This window comes from Thunnus albacares, chromosome 2 (genome assembly GCF_914725855.1).
Source record: "Thunnus albacares chromosome 2, fThuAlb1.1, whole genome shotgun sequence".
In the NCBI taxonomy this organism is placed as follows: Eukaryota; Metazoa; Chordata; class Actinopteri; order Scombriformes; family Scombridae; genus Thunnus; species Thunnus albacares.
This window is the reverse complement of record NC_058107.1, coordinates 28,462,542-28,483,821: the sequence shown is the minus strand read 5'-3', so window position 1 is coordinate 28,483,821 and position 21,280 is coordinate 28,462,542. Positions and strand designations below refer to the sequence as shown.

The following is a 21,280-nucleotide window of genomic DNA, read 5'->3' as shown; positions in this document are numbered from 1 at the left end:
AGTACAAACTACAGTGTGTCAGTTAATAAATGCTAAAAAGTCACATCTGTTGTTTCCTCAAATGCTGGAAAAGTAAAGGGGGTTAGCTCCAAAGTTAGCAACAATGGGTTAGCCAAACCTGAAGACACAGAACGGAGAAATGTGTGGCTGCACTCTGTCCCGTTACACCCCCCCCCCGCGCGCGCGCGCACTCGACCAATCGATTAGTTGAAGATTATGTACGATTTTAGTCGACCAAGATTTTCTTTGGTTGACTACAGCCCTACAAGTCTTAGTAGACATCCATCTCCTGTTCACTGCTTGGCCCCAGTTCCTCAGTATTTAACCTGCAGCCCAGAATGCAGTGACTGAGATAAAACTCAAGAGTCTCAACATTCCCTTCAGTCTCAGTGCTGTTTTGCTGTTTGCAATTAAAGAGGATCTCCTCTGCCTCCTCCAACTGATAGAGCTACTTTGGCTGTAACAACTTCATCACTGTTTTTTTTTCTCTCTCTCTCCTAACTTATAATCTCCCTCATGGACATTCACTAATCTCTCATTTATATTTAAATCACAACTTTATGCAGAAGTGTCTGGCTCATGAGGCAAATTAGGCTTGTTACTGTTTCAGGCTCGGGGAAAGCTGGAATTTAAGTAAGTGATACCAAGATGAAAGTGAGGGAAACGTGAAAGTGCTCTTTCCTCTGGTGGTTGTGTTATGGCATACGGTTGACCTCTTCATAGAAATTACAACTCAACTTCAAAACAAAAACAGCCTTTGTTAATTCCCTATAATTAAATCGGCTTGTCCCAGATGTAACTGATTCTTAATCAGATTGTATTAAACTAACTCAACCTAAACTAACCTAGCATCATTATGGGACACTGTTTGCACCCTGGAGTGCATCTGGCCCTGTATAATGGCCTCATATTTCCTTGTTGCTATGCAATCGTCCAGAACAAACATCAGGCCTGATGACTCTCACCAGATGGATGTCCAAACCATTACAGATCCACCAACATGCCATATGGTCGGCAACAAACATTGTAGATTTAATGCATCCTTTGGAGTTCTTCAAATATAAACCTTTCAGAGTGGAGAGATGCTTAAATATGACTAATTCTTCATCATCGATCCCTCAGCGTTCCTGCTCCTCAGACCATATTATGCATATTTGTCCTTGAATACAGGTACTCTAACTGCATTTCTCTCATAAGTTCCAGCTTTGGGAAGCTTATGACGTATCATTTTGTCCACACTGAGGTGGTACAGCTATTCTAAACTGAATAAATTTGATGGCTAAACTGTAGGTTTTTTGCCAAGGCAATTTGTCCATCTTTGTAATCATTTTCAAGACTGTTCCCTCTGCAGCATTCAATAATTCTCAGTTTTTCTGTCAGATGCATCTGCAGCACATGCGGACAAAGGCGACTCCTTTTCATGACTCTGTTTCATTGATTTTTAAACTCACATTCTCTTAATTCCTATAATGCTACCACATACCGATAATGAGTATTGAAATGAATATGAATATGTCTGTATGGCTGCTTTGTATTTGCAGTTAATTAAATTAATTAAATTAATTAAATTCAATGTCCTTCCTCTTTTGAATTTTATTACTGTTGTTTAGAATATCACAGAGATGTACTGTAGTGAAGCTTGTGTGTCTATTTCTGACATTTTAAATCACCATGAACTTTTTATTACCCTGAGTATATAACATCATATACGAAGCCTTTCTGTGTCCTTTCTGCAAGGTTGTTTTTTGTTTTTTGTTTTTTAAAAAAAGCTTATATGAACACTGAAGGCTGACATGACTGACATAAGGAGAGAGTTTATATTCATGGAGATGCTATGTGCTGTATAGCTTTTATACAGGTCTCTGATATCTAGTGAATGTGTTGTGTGTGTGTGGAAACCAAAAGATGGATTTTGTGAGTGCCTGGCTGATTTGGATTACTGCAGATTCTCTCAAGATCATTCTGGCACTTTGAGTAAACTTGCAATGCAAAAAAGTGATGAAGATTTACAAAAACACATTCTTGATCATACTTTGCTCAAGTTATAATGGCTGAAAAGCAGTATTTTGACACTGTGTGGCTCATCACATATCAGCCCATTACAGTAGCTCTGTCTGTACTCAGACTGTAGAATTTACACAAGGAAAAACAGCCATGCAAATAAGCCAATCTGAAATTGCTCAGTGCTGTAGGTTATGGTGTGTCAGAGTAATAATCCCGTTAGATATGTTAGCCAAGAATCCATGAATACGAAGAGGGTACTTGCTTTGATTTCATGTGTGGTAGAAGTACAGGGATATTCACTGTTTGAAATTTCAATATCTGAGACCTTGTCATTTTAGTCTAATTTGTCTCATTAAGTACAGTTACAGGCCTTTTATTCCCGCCAAGGGGTGCACTCTGCGCTTGGAATATGGAGTCTCTTATTACAAGAATTTCCATTACTTGGCTTTTTATTGAAGTGGCAGGGGAGTGACTGAGAAATGCCCTGAAAATATGTACAGCTTCACAAAGTTTAATGTTGTTTAACCAGTGTTTTCATTTTGCATTTCAATAAAATGTGATTTCTGCTTTCAATATCCACTGAATCCTTTTAGATTCTTTAATTATCTGGTTGGACCAAAAAGAGGGAATGAGCCAATTCATGTCTCTTTTCGATAAGATGAAGAGAGCATCAATGACTGTTTTAATGTAAATGTTGTGTGGGTTGTACCTTGTTCAGATTAATATATAGGCTAATCCTTAATATGATACAATATGAGGATGATTCAACAACATTCTGATAAAAGCACAAAGTACATTGTGTAATCATCATGCTGCTCTTGTTTTATGTTTCTTATTTGGTAAAATCACTCAACTAAAGAAATCTTTTTTTGGACGGAGAGATTGGAGCAGAAACCTTAATGCAAGGATTTTAAATGCCCTCCAGTGACCTAACTCCATCACATTTTCAAAGCTCAACAGAAACACTATAGGTAAAGAACTGATGCATGATTAGCTACAGCAGCAGCTCTGGTAAAAATGAGGAATTAGTTTGTTTTTTTTCTCCTTCATCTTGCCCTGTAAATAAATGCTTTGCTTGCAAGTCTTGAATGAAAAAATGTTGATTGCGCAGTCAGGGTGTGTGTTGATTTTGTAGACTAAACTTCCATTTCTCTGATTTATTATGATTCTCAGCTTGACAAAATATTCCTTATATCTATTTTTTTGCTTATGATTGTGTGAATATTCTTATAGGAATAGTGACATTTTGGAAAATACGCTTCTTGCCAAGAATTAGATGAGAAGAAACAGCTGCTACAGCTCAGAGACGGTTATCTTAGCTTAGCTCAAAGACTGGAAACAGCTGGCTTGGCTCTGTCCAAAGGTAGCAAAATCTGCCTACCAGCACCTCTCAACCTCACTTAATTAACACTTTACATCTCTTTTGTTTCATTCATACAAAAACCTTAGTGTAAATTTAAAGTGAGTAATTTTAAGGGGGGATATGTGATAACAAAGCCAGGCTAACTGTCTCCTCCTTCTTCCAGTCTTTGTGCTAAGCCAGGCTAACCATCTCCTGGCTGTAGCTTCAAATTTAGCATACAAAGTAGTAAAAGTAGTGACAATCCTCACAGGTAACTACCGGCAAGAAAGCAAATAATATTTCCCAAAATGTCAAACTAGGCTATTGCTATTCATTTTTTTAGCTGTGTGATTTCAAGGCTAGGTACAACTTCCATTAGCTGTGGTAGAGTGTACTTACAAAAAAGAAAAAAGAAAAAACAAATTCTTTCATCTTTTCTTACGTTATCTGATAAAAAAAAAAAATACTTGGCATGCACACAGGGTAATAAATTTTGAGGAGCTTCTGATGGATCACATCTAATTAGGCATAAAGCAAAGAGTCATAAAAGCCTCTCAGCTCTGCTTTTTCTTAAGAAGACAGAGAGAGAGAGAGACAGAGAGAGACTACAGTGTATCGACAGTGTGCTCTGAAGCTGTCTTCATACTGCTGCTCTGTAGGAAAATTATTTATCTCTTGGTCTATTCCTGGGAGGACGCTGTTGACAGCATCTCATCTCACTGTCTGAGTACCACTGGCTTCCATTAGGCTAGGAATTGCAATATGATGTCTTTGTGGGAGGCTCACCCAGTGGCACTACATTTAAAAGCTTCGAAAGCAGTAATACTGAGGCAAAGAAAGAAAACATTTATTGTTTATGAATGTGGTGTCACACAGGTCCTGTCAGAAAAGAACAGGGAGGTGAGGTCTTGGTTTGAGGTCTCTGAAATAATCCTGCCTCCCCTTCTCTTTCAACAGGCAGCTGGACTTTGGAATTGTTCCCATCGAGAACAATCAGCACATTCGTGTGAAAGCGATACACTGCAATTGCAAAAGACAGTCTAACATTCCACATGACAACTAGGTTTTTACATTTGTGATGCCCACTGTAGTTTATAGTGTTATAAAAATTTACAGAATAACATTTTTGTGTCTCAGTGCAAAAGATATATTCCAAAAGAATTTCAAAAAAAGCCGTGCCCTTGATAAATGCCCCCCTGAGACCCCCCACCCCTCCCCAGTCTGTACCCCAACAGTAAGATAACTGGCCTGTTTACAGGACCACCAATAAATAACCAACAGAAGCAGTTTTACAGTCACCGTCAGATAGCAGCAGCGTTTCAGCTTTGACTTTAAATACATATTCACAAACAACAGTGTGTCACTGTACACCCACAATTCATCAGAACAACTTTAACTATATAATAATAATAATTACAGTTGTATTGATAGTAATTACCATGACAATAACAACAGAAAAAGAAATCCAATGTGTCACATCTGCATTAAAGTATTTACATTGCTTTTTCAAGTTCTGTGGCTTATTTTCCCGTGTGTGAATTTCCCAAGTAAAAGAAGGCAATGAAGTGTCTCTAAGGTAAAAGGCTGAGAGCAGGGAGTTTATCAGCTGGTACAGATGCTGTTGATGGAGATGATGGCTGGGTCCACCAGGCCCAGCTCCTCGTGCTCATTCACGCACAGTTGATAGCCGCAGCCTCGCCTACGCTTCAGCGGGGTCACCTTGGCGTCAGGCTTGGCACGAGGCGGAAGAAGAAAGCCCACGCTCCCAGCGATCAGCATGTGCCAGATGCTGTGGATGTAGAAGTAGTTCTCCTCTGTCTCCACGAAGGCGTAGAGGGCTACGGCAGATGTGGCGATCATAGTGCCTGGGAAGAGGAAGAACACCCAGCGCTTCCAGGTGGGTGGGTAGCAACGCCGCCGACGGATGGTGCGCACCGTCTGACAGTCCAACAGACACATAAAACAATGTTTTCAGCTTCATCATTTAGGCCTATTTGTTCAAAGGTTCAGAATACCAAAGTGTAGTTCAAATCTTTTATGTAGTTTATGCTTTATTTTACGGGTCCACTAGTTTCCTCATAAGTTCCTAGAGGATGGGTTGCTTAGAGCCCAACCAAATGTGGATTTCTGAGGCCATAAGCAAATAGCATGAACAAATATTTTTGATTAGGAGTCCTTAATATTTGTTTTTGAAAGAATTCAGTGCTAATGGCTCAATATCAGGTATATTTAGCACGTGATCAAGAAGGTCCATATATAGATTCCACCCAATTTAACCCAGGTATGGATCCCAAGTTTACAACAATTATCCTAGCTAATATGTAGGCCACACATCAAACTATTTACAACAAACAGTTGAAGAATGAACCTGCCAATGCTCTCTCATGGACAAACTATGTTAATGGAGACACTGTTTCTAAATAACCTCAAACATCTGTACGGCCATGTCTTGTTACTTAAATGACCAGTGTGTAGGATTTAGTGGCATCTAGTAGTGAGGTTGCAGATTGCAACCAAATGAATATCCTCCCTCCCCTTATCCTTTCCCTTCCAAGCACATAGGAGATCCTACACTTGCTGCGAAACTCGCAAAAAACACGAAAAAGGCCCTCTCTAGAGCCAGTGTTTGGTTTGTCTGTTCTGGTCTACTGCAGAAACATGGCCATACAACATGGCGGCCTCCATGGAAGAGGACCTGCTCCCTTTGTAGATATAAAGGGCTCATTCTAAGGTAATGAAAACACAACAATTCTTATTTCTGAATTATTCATTTTCTGAAAAGAAAAACACATTTTGGTACTGTACGTTTGATAAAATACTTCCTAATATTTATCTGTATAAATTATCTGAGTTTGTAACAAGGAACCAGGACATTATACAGAAAAAATGGAAAATTTGATGGATTTTTATAAGCAGCTGTAATTTTACAGGGACCGCACAATTCTTAAAACCCTGACAGATTTCTTTCTGAGATCCATCTGGTGAGTTGAGTAAATATTTATTTATTACTAAAATCAATATTCATTGATTTTTTGGCTTGTAATGTACAGACACACAAGAAGACAAACTTTATATTTTGACTGACTACTGAGTAAAAAAACACTTGCTATAGGCTACACAAGAAATTGATAGAAAAATGTCAAATGTAACTCAAACACTGCCTTCATTTTCTGGAATTGGTACAAGAAAACAGGAAACCTTCCTGAGAAATGAAGGTTACAAATTATTCAGCAACTAAGGGACCCATAAAATAAAGCACTCTGGTTTATTTTGTTTTAGGACTCATCTCAAAGACCAGAGTGTTTAATGTTCTTACTTTCTTAATTTAATGAGCATATTTCACGTAGACATTAGAGTAGGAGAGCACAGAGGAGGAGCCAGTCCAAAGTGGGACCAATGGGATTTCAGTGATGGAGAGGCAGGCAGTTAACTTTGATGTGAGCAACAGAGGGATGAGACACTTCATAAATCTACATTGGTTTTATTGATTCAAATTTGTATTCATGCCTACTGCTACAGCATAAAGTCCATCATCATAATCGGCTGATAAATTGGTCATCAGTGATTGGCCAGCCACTGCTTTAGCTGCCACTAAATATAATACATATCTGTTGTTTGATAGTAACTGGATATGATGTCTCTTTTTGTTTAATACAGAGAACGTGCTCATTCTTTTTGCAAGTGCAGCACAGACAGACTTGGGCATTAAATTTCTCCCTAAACAGTGCTTAGAGAGATCTTGATTATCACATTCATTCACTATTTTCATCGGTTCATAAACACCGATTGCTTGCATTATATTTTCTTTCCGAAACATTATAATAAAGAATCCCCACATTGTCGAGGGAAATGTAAGCCATTCATGAATGACAAAAATAATTACATGCATTCTAGCAGGGAAATGGTTCTGATTAAGTGTTTATGTTGTATACATTTTAGGTTAAGGACCAATAATCTGCAGTATGTGAAGCCAAGTGAAGAAAAACATGACATGTTTTTATCGTTGCAGTCTCTTTGGAACTGCACATTTTTCTGATAAAGACAAACAATCTCAGATGGTCTTTTTGCACATAAGTCAGGGACCTCATTTAGTTTGAGGAATTAAGGATGTTTGGCATTGACAGATCTGAACTTCTCCCCTTCCCTTTACTGCGCTCGACATCCCTGCAAAGCAGCAGACGCTCAATGCCCTCCGCTTGACTGATCTAATTCTGTTGTGTCTGGGAACGTTCAGAATGCCAGGCTTTGCAGAAACATGACAAGTTGAAATGAAAGGGCTCTTGTAGAAAATGTGCGGCGCTCCAATTCAGAAGTGCAGCATTAAGGAGGGAATGCTGAAATGCAGACACACGCTACTGAACAGCTGATAAATAATGAAGTGTCACGTAATCAAAGCATGAGCCCAGGTTTGTCTTTAAAAAAACTGCAACATTGTCACTTGATTCAAGTGACTTTTTATGAAAAAGTTACAATTGTGGCCTGTCAGCGTGTGGTTCATTGCCATAGAAAGATCAGAGATTATTCTTCTCTGTTTCATCATATTGACATTACACAGAATATATGTGCATGCACTTCCTTTTCCATTCTGTAGATATCGTCACAGTATACCAGACCATGATATCTGTATTTTATATCTGTCAAATAACATATGTCAACAAACCATCTATAATTGAATTGCAAATGCTCCAAAGCCTACAGAAAACCAGCCAAATAGGGGAAGCCAATGGCTTAATGTAAATCTCCAAAAAGACTCATTTGAATGAAACAGTAGCGCCGTGCATGAATTCTGAAGGGCTGTTGTTAATCTCAGAAGAAAAGGGTCTCGTCTAATGTAAAATATACTGTCTCCTACCATTGCTGAGGGTAAAGCTGGAGGGTTTACATGGTGGAATTAAACAGTACTTCATCTTCCACAGTTTCTGTAGGATCCTTCAGCTCACAGAAAGAAAACTCTGAGAGCTACAACTCCCACACTTTATTCAACGCAAAGCTTTCTCCAAGGAAGCCACAAACCATGTTTTCACACTCATGTCAGAGGTTTGCTGTTAAAGGCTTTTTTTTTTTCTTTCTAGAACCTTGCCTGAAAGACTATTATTTTTTATCTTCTCAGTTCAGGGAGCACATTATGACTCGGAGAAGAGTCAGTGAAAGTACAAGCTGACTTATAATGGAACTACAACCCATGACTAATACCCGCAGGCTGCAAAACTTTTAAAGCCCCTTCCATGCTAATGTAAAATAGCTTCATTGGTCAGAAACCCACAGTTTTTAGCCACGCACATGTTCCAGCCCTATGTGAGCCTAAATGACGGATTAAGTTCTTTTACACTTACTGACATGAGGAACAATAGAGCGACGGTTCTGACACTCTTCATCCGCATGTTTCAACAAGCTTGTCCATGAATGTCAAACACACATTATGTATTAAAAATAATTATATTGTATCCTGTGTAAAAATATCCCTTGTAGAGCATTTGAAGAGTTTTGTGGACTGTATGTAAGATTTTTGAAGGAGAAATAATCTTTTAAATTCTTACCTTTTTCCTAAATTATCATGAACTGTTTTAACTTTGACTGGTAATTTATAATTTCAGCGGCTACTGTTTTCAAATGCAAGTAAACTCATTGTGGAATAAACCTTTTTTTTTTTTTAGCTGTAGATTACTGTGCTACTACTGTGGAGTAAATATATGAGTTGCCCTTACCCATGCCACGGCCATGATGCCCAGAGCAAACAGACTGGGTCCCAGCAGGTTCCACAGACCGTGACGGTCCAGCTGCAAAGCCATGGAAAGAGACATTGCCCCCAGCAGATACAGCACCTTGAGAAAAACCACATGGATCAATAACGGTTCTCTCTAAACATTGTTAGCATTGTAACAACTTCAGTAAACAAGAAGATGTATGGTGAAGAAACAGCACACATCTGCTTTTGGAGACAAAGAAAATACTGATTTGGGTCTGTTAAATTGTAATTTTCTCCCCACAAGTTAGAAAAATGGTGTCAGGAGCTTTGTAGTTATGTCACAAATCTCTTAGTAATAACTGACTGAATGAGTGACCACCAGGAGATTATTTGCAGTTACTGTAATGCACTGTATGTGCACTGTACTTTCATTATCTTTTCTGTTCTGAATCTGTGTCCTGTTTTTTTTTTTGGTTGTGTGAGCTCTATATTTTCCTTAACAAACTCAGCTGGTGAAATCATACAGGTCTATTGGCGAACTGTGCTGCTGCAAAGAAAGATCGAACAGGCAGGAAAAAGAGAAATGTGTCTTACTGAGGAAAAGATTGTTGTGGTGCAAGCCAGTTCAGTGAAGTTGGTTATGTGAAAAATAAGTAGTTAAGGAAGAAGAATTGAAACATCTTTCCTGTAGTCATTTGGTACTATTCACTGTAGTAGTGCACCATTAACTCTAGCTTGAAAAGTGTCGAGCTGAACGAAGTTTGGTTTTGGCTTTGTTATGTCAAATTGAATTTGGAAAAGCATAGATATAAATGGTTAGGGATGAAAATTTTCCAAATATTTCTAATCAACAAATCCCATGAAAAGATCAAAACCAACATTGAATTGATCCTACAGACCAGTATTATCTGTGCAGCTAAAGCCTGATATAGATTATTTCTTAACACTATGTGTCATGGACCTGTCATTGTTGTCCAAAAACTCAAAAACACCTCCATGAGCTGCACTGTTGCACCAGGTGACATGTTCTTCCATTACCAAGAACATGGACACTGTAGGTTATTTTGAATCAGTCTCACATACACTTTTGCACCAAATGTGTGTTCATTCACGACTGAAAATAGTTCCAAACAAATGCACTATTTACTGTACTCCTATTTGAATAACACTTGATATAAACTACAGTGCCCACCTGTTTTAGGAAATATCTTAGCCTTGAAAGATGAAACCTATATGTGAGTTGTTTTTAAAAATGTACATCTTCTACTTCAGTAGAGTCAGGGTTACAGGTTCCACAAACAGGGCAGGGAAATCAATAAGTACGAGAGATGGTTTAACGCATGGTTGTTTGGTCTTTTCACAGGAATTTGTTGACAATAAGAAAAATACAAAATAATGCCAGTTTTATCTCGCAGTGTCAACAGCCACTACTAGAGGTGACTTTCACTGATGGCAAACAAATCAGTGTTAAGAAAGTTAAAAGAAAAACATCACAGTGTAAACATAACATCAGTTTGAAGTATCAGTGAGAGAGACGTCATCACAGAAAATGAGTGTGTCTACTGAGCTCTGTTAAAGTCAACATTTGTATTTCAAAGTGCTGATGACCTCCACTGAGGCTTGCAGAGTAATACAAGAGCTGAAAGGATTAGTCAATTAATCAAATAGTATATCAATAGAAAAGTAATTGGCAACATTTTGAAGTAAAAATGGCAAACATTCTCAGGCTACAACTTTTTGCTTTTCTCCATTTTATATCATTGTAGAATTTCTTCAGGTCTTGGATTGTATGACATATGAGACAAGACATTTGAAAACATCACCTTGGACTCTGACAAATTATAACAGGCATTTTTCTTCTATTTTATTGAAATGAAATACATAAACTGAAACTTCCTCTCTGTGAGTGAAAGCCACATTATAACAATGAAAACTAGAAGAGTGTACTCAGTAGGGTGCAGATCTCCGCCAGCTGTGTACAGTTAAGATGGTGGCAAAGGTATCAAAAACAAGGATTTATTCATCTTGTATCGTATTTAACTTTAGTCATAACATATCAGGTATGGAATTAATCTGCAGATGCTCCGGTTCAAGATGAGACTGAATTTTTCTCTGGTTGTCAGTTTTTGAGCCACGACAAAGGACAAAATGTGGCCTTCAAGAGACGAGGTAAGCCTTGTTTTTAGTCTAGCTGACTGCCGGAAATGCATTTTGCTATGTCATAACACATATCGTAAAATGGCGAGGACTGCTGAAAAGATGAAAGTATAAGCTTTATGATAGGCTCATAAGGAAACTTTTGAAATGCAACGCGCTCTCAGGGTACCGAAATTTGGCATTGATTGATCTATCGTGGCAACAAGGCACGACTGGTTGTCCCTAGCGGAAACAAGATTCCAAACTGAAGCAGTTGTTGATCACTTGTGGCCCCTACCAAGAGGAGTGAAGAGTCAGCAGTCAGTGGCGGCATAAAACAGATCAGTCAATTGTGTTATAAAATAGTTTTTTTAAAAATTGGGAATCATCGCAACCACGAGATGTCCTTGAGCATACAGTCATAAATGTGCACAAAAAATATTAGGCTGATGGGTCCAGTAGTATGCAAGATTAGCAGTGGACAGATACACATGCACACACAAGACCAAACGCATGATCCCCTCCAGGCTTGTGCCTGGCTGAGATAACAAAACACTAACAATAAAGGGCCCATTCTATAAATAATACCAGTTTAACTTTTTTTTGTCAAGCTCACAATTTGACATAACGCCACAGGATATGAAAGAGATAAAGTGAGAGGGAAAAAAAATCAATAAGGTGTGCTATACATGCATTGGGAAAACTTAAGCCTGTCCAGGATGCCTGGGGTCTGCATTCTTCTGTCTGGTAGGGAACGTGAGGAGAAATTGGGGGTTTTCAGGCATGGAAGGGATGACCTGCCTGCAGAACAGGACTAATTGGCACAGAGCAAGGAGGAGAGGAGCAGTGTGGTGCAGCCCGAGGACTCTGTGCAGCAACAGTCATCAGTCATACTGTACCGCTGGATAAAAGTGTAGCACCCAAACATGCATGTATACATGTACTGTCTGCAGGCATGAATGCATGGCTGCTCACAGGAAGGGGGTTGTGCTGTAATGAATCATTATCTGTCATTGTGACGGACGAGGTTGTAGGAATTCTTGTAGGAAGCCTATTTTTATCTGCTTTATATATTTTCATGCTTTCCAACATTATATAGATCTATACTACATTTATGTATGTGTGGATTATAACATGTCTAACAGCAATGCGGCAATAAACCGCCTTACAAGGGCCATGCTAGACAAATGTTACTAAAGCCGTCTTTAGACTGTGTGCAAGTTTATAGCATGTCACAGTGTGCAAGACACCTATGATAAAATCTTGGTGGCAATTTGTGTCAGACTATATGATATCTATATGAAGCATGTCAGATTTTACCTAAATGTATGGTTAAGCATTTGAATATGCATCAAACTCACACAAAGTTCTTTTTCATTGCCATGGATGTACTAAGGAGAACAAGTATGTTTTCTCCCTAAACCTTATTCAAAAAACTGCACTTACAAATTTGTATTCTGATTGGTTCGTTTGTAGACATGGGTTGTAGCAGCATTCACATTGAGAGAATTTGGTCTCGAATTTCTGACACCGGACCACTGTTCTGCACTGAGGACCAAAGATTTTACCATGTTACTCTCAGGATTGTCAACTTCAGTCTCAGACAGCCTAAAATCATACAGTGCAAAGGGGCCTTAAATAATTAAATATAATTTGAGCATGCATGTTTAATCTTGACCTTTGTGAACAGTGTAGTATATGGTGCAGACCAACTAAGCACAAAGGTCTACTTATGAGCTTTCATTGTGCACTGGGCTGATCTACTTCTTTGATTGGCTGCCTTTCATATTGTTCTTCCCTGTGATTGGTTGGTCTGCTCTGTGCTTAAATCAATATCAAGGTGGCTGTCCAAATTCCCTGTTTGCCCTGTAGATTGTTGGTCAGCCTGCTTATTTATTGGACCCTTTGTTTAGCTATTATTCTGTTGTGTTATATTTGTAGAATTATATGAAAAGGAAAAGCAATGTTGTAGCACCAGTAATTATTGTCCTACTCTCAGAATGATGGATATATGTAATGCATAATATGCTTCAGTAAATTTTGATCTAAACACAAGGATAATATGTGGGAGAGAAAACAAAGGAGAACAGAATGACCCAGACGGTTCATTGTAAACATTCATCACAGGTTACAGACAAACTTATTGCACCTGCTGCAATTGTGCGCAGACACAGTTGTTTAGTACTATGAGGGATTATGTTCAATGTTTGGCTGCAAATGGTAAATGGCTGCATTTATATAGTGCTTTTGTCCAAAGTGCTTTACAGTTTTTTTGCCGCCCATTCACTCACACACACTCACTGATGGCTGCAAGCTACTGTGCAAGGCCTGACCATTGGGGTCAATTAGGGGTTCAGTATCTTGCCCGAGGACATTTTGACATACGGACTCCTAACCACCAAACTCTGTGGTTAGTGGATGACCAGCTCTACCAGATGATTAATTTCTAGCCATATCAAACTTTGTTGAATCTATGTTTCAGTGTTTCTGGGTCTGGGTCATAACCAACAGAAAAGAGAGCCCAAACTACAAAGATAAGACTTAAGTTGTAATAAAGTGTATCCTGTTATCCTTTAAACTGATTTGGATGCAACAACCTTCAACCAGTTAAGATTGAAGCTCTCCCTTCATGTGATCCACAAAATGTCCTTGCAGATAGTTTGCTGACATATTTGTGTAAACTTTTAGACCTTTGAAGGTCCAAAAATCACACTCATACACACTATCAGGTGATCCTGGGTCCTTCACCCTCTACTGCTGCTGTGGTCATGGACATAAACAAACAAACACAAACAAACAAACACACACCATCTCTCTCTCTAGTACACAAACACACACAGTTCCACTTGCCAGTCCTGACATGTGCGATTTGATTAGTGACTGTGTACTGCAGCGCTCAGCAAAAATGAAAACTCTAGAGGACAGCAGATGTTCGTACACTCTCCCTCCCTCCCACTACTCTTTCCTCTCTCACCCTCCCCTCGCTCTGTCTCATTTATGGACATGAACACACACACTTACACACACACACACACACACACACACATTCCCTGAGACTGCTCCATCTTGGTGTGCAGCCAGGGAGTGACCCAGGGAGAAGGTGCACCTGTTAGTGTTTACTGTGATCCACCGCAATATGTCAACAACTAGAGAATTTAGCACCTCACATCACTGATTCTAACACACTGATCTTTCAATTTAGGACTAATCATTTAGGCATATGCAGTACTCATTTATAGCTCTCCTTCATAGCTCTACAGCTCTCCTTCTCAGTCTTGTAATCCCTCTTTGCTTCAGAGTTTATCTCAAGTTGTCAACCGCTAACATGGAGCTCTAAGCTTAGGTGCTGCCAGGCTGCACTGCATGACAGGGGACATGCATTATGGTCAAAGGATGTCTGGTTCCAGACCTCTGAAAATAGGTCTAGTGTTGCTCTAGCTGCTTCCTGGTTGGAGAGACAATCGAGCCAATCTGAGTGTGAGCAGGACTACTGTAAAGGTTGTGACATTGGCTGCACTCCTCTTGGCTTTGCAGATCTGTTTGTTATGTGGTGGCAAGGTTGGGAAAACCGCTTAAATGGAGCTCAGGTTTCATATGAGGTGGCAGGTATGATGTTGAATCTCTGTCAGCTGATGATCAAACAGCATCAGATAGTGGAGATGCTGTGGTAAAATTCATTTTTGATATTTTCACCGCTTTAAAGAGTTGGCAGTACAGTAGAGTACATTTTCTATTTGGATTCAGTCACATGTGGTGTAAATAATGTGTTTATTGGTCTGTATTGTTAACAGTGCGGTTGGGACACGTGGCGTTTTTTTTTTTTTAGGTCATATGGTGCCATTGATTGAGGTCAGCATGAGTGGCATGTGCTGTTCTGCGTGGCGAATTGATGGAGCACAAACCAGCAATGTGACACTCAGGTTTTCCGCTTTGGTTTTGTGTCAGGTGGTGCATTCATGTGGGGTTATAGTATGTTTAACAATTTATCTAGAAATGTTGAACATTCAACTCACCTGGTGTTCAAAACTATGCAAGTGGAAATGATCCGCTTGCTCACACCTTCTGCACTTTGTCATGACTCAAATTTCTTGAATGCCGAACATATACTGTAGTGCACATTCAAATTGCAAGCTGACACATTTTATTAAAGTGAAAACAAAATGACTATTCACTATTAATCCAGTCAAACATAACATACACTGACTGCTTTTTCACAAACTATACTTCCATTAAAATAGTCAATTGTCATTCCAATTATGTCAGTGTGTTTAATTAGACAGAATTATAGAATGGACCTACCTGTTTGATGATGGACTTTAGCCTGGCCATAGCAATGACAGTGACCCACACTGACATGAGAGACCCGAGGAAGTCACAGAACTGCAGGACATCATACTCCATTATGCAAAAGACCACAATGCCTGGCTGGTCACATGCATGGTAGAACTGCCCAGAGAAAGAGAAAAGGCATCTTAGACCAAAAAGGTGATGTCTCAGTCATAATACTGCAAAGCTAAAAATGGGTTCAGTGAAATTATAATGAATTCTTTAAAAGTAGAAAACACACTCTTTGCTAATAAATGGCAACAGGGTGAGTTCTTTCTTCCCCAACATCAAAACTATTATTTGACTAGCTAAACCTGTTCTGGTCGTGATTCCCATCCAGGTGTACTTGTACCCCAGGGGGCATTTCTGCAGTTGCCAAGGGGTATGTGGAAAGATTGTGGCATAGCTCTACTAATTTGAAAAAATAGAAATTGCAATTTGATTTAAAAAAAAAATCCATATATAGAGTAACATCTGAACCTGAAAACAAACTACATGTTGTGTTTGAGCATGCATGAAGACTAGTTAGCAAGCCAGCACAGAAGTTAGCTAAAAGTAATGAATAAATGTCTAATGGTTATAATGGCCAATAATGGTTATAATATCTATTATAATATCTATATGTAAAATATCAATTAAGTTAAAATAGTTTGCTAAAAATAATGGATAAATGGTAGAAAAGTCCAGGTTCTGCTATTTCAAGTGATAGTATACAAACGCAAACTTGACCAAATCAACCTAAACAGATGAGACAGTTCAATTTTATGAAAAAACATATTGTTACAATATCCACTTTAAAATAATTAATTGTGTTAAATGACATTAAATAATTTCAAATGTACTCATTTGTAGCATGATGGGTACTTGAGCTCATCTGACAGGGCTGTGGGGGTACATTAGACAAAGAAAGTCAGGAACCTCAGGTTTAGCCTGACTATCTCCAGGCTAAGAAAAGGTCTGACTGGTTTGGTTTGAAAAACTGGATAATCTATATTTTAATCCATATCTAACCCTACTTTCTGAAAACATCTTATTTTGCATTTGTACATGCTTAAATTACTAGTTGATAGTTGTCCTTTTAAAAAACACAGTGATTATTTTTAACCACAACTAGACACATATTAAATGCCTGGCTTTAGTGCCTTTTAAAACATATTTTGTTCCTGTTTATGCAACATTTGAAATCCTCCTCCTGCTGCCTTGATATTCTGCCTACAGGCTTTTTTCAGAAATGTTTTCAGGCCTCAGATCTTCTACAAATTGTCAACACGTCTCCTCTCTCGGGTGTCTTTCCACAGGACCTGAAAACTGCCATCATCAAGCCACTAGAATAATCTAGACACCTCACTAATGAGCAATTATAAGCTCATATCAAACTTCCTGTTTTTAAGTCAAATCATTGAAAAAGCTGTTTTTCAACAGCTGAACAACTTCTTGGCACAAACAACTGTTTTGATGTCTTCCAGTCAGGATTTCAACCACACCACAGCACTGAGACTGCTCTTGTTAAGATCTTTAATGACATCCACTTAAACACAGACAGTGGCAGAATTTTAGTCTTAATGTTACTGGATCTCAATGCTGCATTTGACATGGTCGACCACAACATATTACTAGACCGACAGGAAAACTGGGTGGAACTTTCTGGCACATTACTAAATTAGTTTGAATCCTACTTAAAGGACAGGGACTAGTTTGTGTCTATAGGTAATTACACATTTGAGTGGACAAAAATGACCTGTGGAGTTCCCCAAGGACCCATTCTGGGGCCTCTTCTGTTCAACATCTACATGCTTCCACTGGCTCAGATTATGGAAAACCTCAAAATTGTGTGATGTTGATGTGTTGATGTGTTCAACCAATCATTGAACAAATCAACATTTGGATGTGCCAGACTTTCTTCAATTAAACAAAGACAGAACTGAAGTAACTGTTTTTGGAGCCAAGGAAGAATGATTAAAAGTCAGTGCTCAGCTTCAATAGGTAATGTTAAAAACTACAATTACTACATTTCAACAGCCACATTAAGACAATTACAAAGTCAGCCTAGGGCTTGGCGTTAAATTGAATTTTATTTTCAATTACGATTTTGGCTTCCAACAATTATGAAATCATGATAAGAGATAAAACAATTATTGTGCCGCATTCCATTTTGCAATGATACTCTTGTGTTTTCTTGTGTTTTAAGAAATCCAGCGCACCCATTTCCTTTAGGACAGAGGCAAGCCAAACTGCCTTCATCAGGCTGACTGACAGCAGAAATTTACTGAACCAAAATAGTTTTCATGTCAGCTCCATGAGAAGAAATCGACAGTGTTTGTATTTATTAATTCATTGATTTTATTTCCCCACCCACCTTAGCAAGTGAGAAGAATCTGCCTGTAGTGAAACAGGCAGCTCACAAACAGACTGGGAGCCTTGATCAATCAACGTAGATACTGTTAATAAGTTCAGAACACATACAGCAGAATATTTGTGTGATCTAAACAGCTGTCTGTGCAGATTATGCTTCACTAAATGCAACAGAAATAGACTGGGAGCTCCATGAAATGCGTGTCACTTGCACGTGAGTCTGTGTGGATTGATACATTTCATAACATGGATAATTTCTGTTATGTGAGTCAGTGAGTATAATCATGTTAAATAATCGTGATCTTAATATTGACCAAAATAATTGTGATTATGATTTTTGCCATAATTGAGCAGCCCTAAGTCAGCCTACTATCACTTAAAGCATATATCAAGGATTAAAGGACTTATGTCTCAACATTCGGAAAAACTTGTCCATGCATTTATCTTCAGTAGACTCGACTACTGTGTCTTTACAGGTCTCCCTAAAATAAAGAAAGAAATTGCTTTTAAAACACTGCTGTTGGTTTATAAAGCACAGAATGGTTTAGGGCCAAAATACATTTCTGATCTGCTGCTACGTTATGAACCATCAAGACCTCTCAGGTCATCTAGGACAGGTCTGCTTTCTGTCCCCAGAGTCAAAACTAAACACAGAGAAGGAGAGTTCAGCTTTTATGCTCCACATATCTAGAACAAACTCCCAGAAAACTGCAGGTCTGCTGCAACTCTCAGTTCAAGGCTGAAGACTTTTCTGTTTGCTGTTGCCTTTTATTAAATCAAATATTTATTCATTTCTTACACTGCACTGAAAGTTTTATTCTTGTATCTGTCTTGTTCTATTTTAGCTTGTTTTTATTTTCTATTCTCTTGGCTCTTTAATGACTGTCTTCAATGTATTTAAATTTCCTTTTATGGTGTGTTTCTGTTGTACTTTGTCTCGATGCTTTTAATGTTGTATGTAAAGCATCTTGAATTGCCTTGTTGCTGAAATGTACTATAAAAATAAACTTGCCTTGCCTTGCCTTGCCTCCTCTAAATATTGGTGAATTCTCATTTAACCTAATCTTTTCCTTCTTCCTTAAACATTTGCCAAGCCAATTTTTTTAATACTTTAGATTGTCCAGTGTTTACATCCATGATTGCGACATTGCAGTCTTCTTTTCCCTTGCCTTTGTTTGCGCATTGCTATGTTTCTTTGCGCTTTACAGCCATCAATCGTTAATCTGCGGAATAGTGTGACACCAGTAGCAGAAATGTGTAAAGGGGTCGCCCGCCTCATGTTCATGTATGTCCTTGTGTGCGTACTTGATAAAAACATTGCTCCACAGCTCCACTAGTAATCAAAAAGTCCACAGGGTACTTTTAAATCAGTGACATGCATTTAAAATAAAAGCAAGAGCTGTGCTTATAATCATCAAAATATTTCTGTCTATCACAGAAACTGATGGAAAAAATATTGTTCCTGAGGTCTCATAAGAAAAAATCAGCAGATGTAGATGTAGAAGTAGTGCTACTTCACCAATAGTTTGTGCTGGTATAACACCCAGATATATTTCAAAGGTTAGCAGGGAGTAGAACATGCACCACTTTGATTTTTTGGCAGTCACTCACAGTGGAGAAGAACATGGTGAATATATAAACTGAAGCCTCCAGCAGGTAGTGGCTTCGGATTGCGATGGCCACTGGCGGGACAAACATGAGGTTACTGAGACAGAGCAGCAGGGTGGAGAGGAGCTGGAAACTGTAGGAATAGGCCTCCGAGTTGTCTGTGCATCCCCAGCCATCCCAGCCTAACAGACAAACACAAACACAGTCAGCACTGTACGTTGATATAAGAAAGTCAAGATCTAAGAGAGTAGGAAGCTGTTGTTTTTTCAGCGTTTGTGAGTTAGAAAAAGACTGAAGTCAGAGTTGTTTCTGTCTTCCTTGAACTCTACACAAACTTTAGGAGAGTCTCCTTAAATCTTTTGGCTGAACAGACGAGAAAAAAAATCTACAGAAGATGAATCAGTTTGTTTCAAAAGCTCATCCCTTTAGAATTTACAGTATCTCTTAAAATGAATAAAATATTTATCTCCAGACAAGATGAATGCTTCATCAGCCCCACATTTCTCAGTGAAAAATAATCAAAAACAGATATGTGAAGTTGTTTATCCTGCACAATGAGCCTCCTGGTGTGAACTCCTCCTATGTTAAAACACTACTGCTTTGCCACTTGAATTGGATCCTTATCAAGTGGGGGATTGGATAAGACAGTGTGAATTAAATATTTGTGAGCCCTGTTGAACGGAGGGTTTCAGACAGGCCAAGGGCAAGAGCTGAATGCAAAGTGCCTGCCAGGAAGCAGTCACACATATATGAAGTATGACAATGAATTTATCTGAAGAGAAACCAGCTCTGATAAAAGAAGATCAAAGGCAGGATTTTAAAAAAGCCTCTGAGGACACGCTTTGTTTAGTTTCATAAGCTCATCTTTTATTAAAAAGCTGTTCGTAATTAAGAGTGTGTTTTATTGTCTTATCAAAACGGCTTATACTGGAAGATTAATAACAGGTCGCTGTATGACTCATTGGACAATGGCACATACAATTTAATCACCATATTTTCAGTCCAATTCTGGTAAAATGACCTGTGGCGTCCCACCTTGTTCTTTCCCATTTCCTTGTCACTCTGTATGATGTATTTTCCGACAAATTAGAAATCCTTTGCAGCAGTGATGACCCAATTTCCCCACAGAAACTTTTATCTTATCTTATATGCAAAAAAGCTTTTGACTGCTGAAAAAGGCTTCCAATTATTAATTCATTATCATGCTTTTTGCTAATTATTAATTACTGATTAATAAATAAAGGCGATGTTGAGTACACACCATATTTATACAATTATTTTTCCACATAAATAAAACAACTTGCTTTGTTTTTGTCTGTAATTGCCTTCCATAGATGGTGTTTTGTGATGTGCATGTAATTTGAAAATAAAATGGACATAAAATAAAATCAAAAGTAGACATAATTACCTAATCTGAATTTAGCTCACAACTGCATTATGTACACATTCAAATCAGCAAACCAACAGAAAAACTTCATTGCAATAGAGTTACCTGCTTTGCATTCACATGCAGCATAAAGGTAGTTGTTGGTGCGCAGAAGCTTGCACTGTCCATATGTCCCACAGTCATTGATGCATGGAGTCAGGTAAGAGCGCATATATACCTCGGCGGTGACATTGGTGCATACTTCAAATCTGGAAAGTCACAGACAGGCAGAATATTAAATGGGGATGAATAACATGAGTACTAAAACACTGATAAATTTAGGTGTATTTTTAACTGTATAAAGATGGAAATTTGTGAAGGTCGTCCTTCCAAATGTTTATCAATTTGCATATTCTTAACTCATGCTAGATATTTTTATTTATAGGCAGTTGTTTTTACC

General features: G+C 38.4%; 1 protein-coding gene across 1 annotated transcript in view; it reads right to left on the bottom strand.

Annotated features, from left to right (window-relative positions):
• Positions 1–4,169: 4,169 nt before the first annotated feature.
• Positions 4,170–21,280, bottom strand: part of tmem8b (transmembrane protein 8B) — a 43,167-nt gene continuing 26,056 nt past the window's right edge. The window contains exons 9-13 of the mRNA XM_044376989.1: positions 20,947–21,089; positions 19,458–19,636; positions 15,468–15,614; positions 9,052–9,168; positions 4,170–5,284 (exon numbers count right to left, since the gene is read on the bottom strand). Of these exons, the coding sequence (XP_044232924.1) occupies positions 4,949–5,284; positions 9,052–9,168; positions 15,468–15,614; positions 19,458–19,636; positions 20,947–21,089 (922 nt within the window). The 3' untranslated portion in view covers positions 4,170–4,948. The remainder of the gene's footprint in view (positions 5,285–9,051; positions 9,169–15,467; positions 15,615–19,457; positions 19,637–20,946; positions 21,090–21,280) is intronic.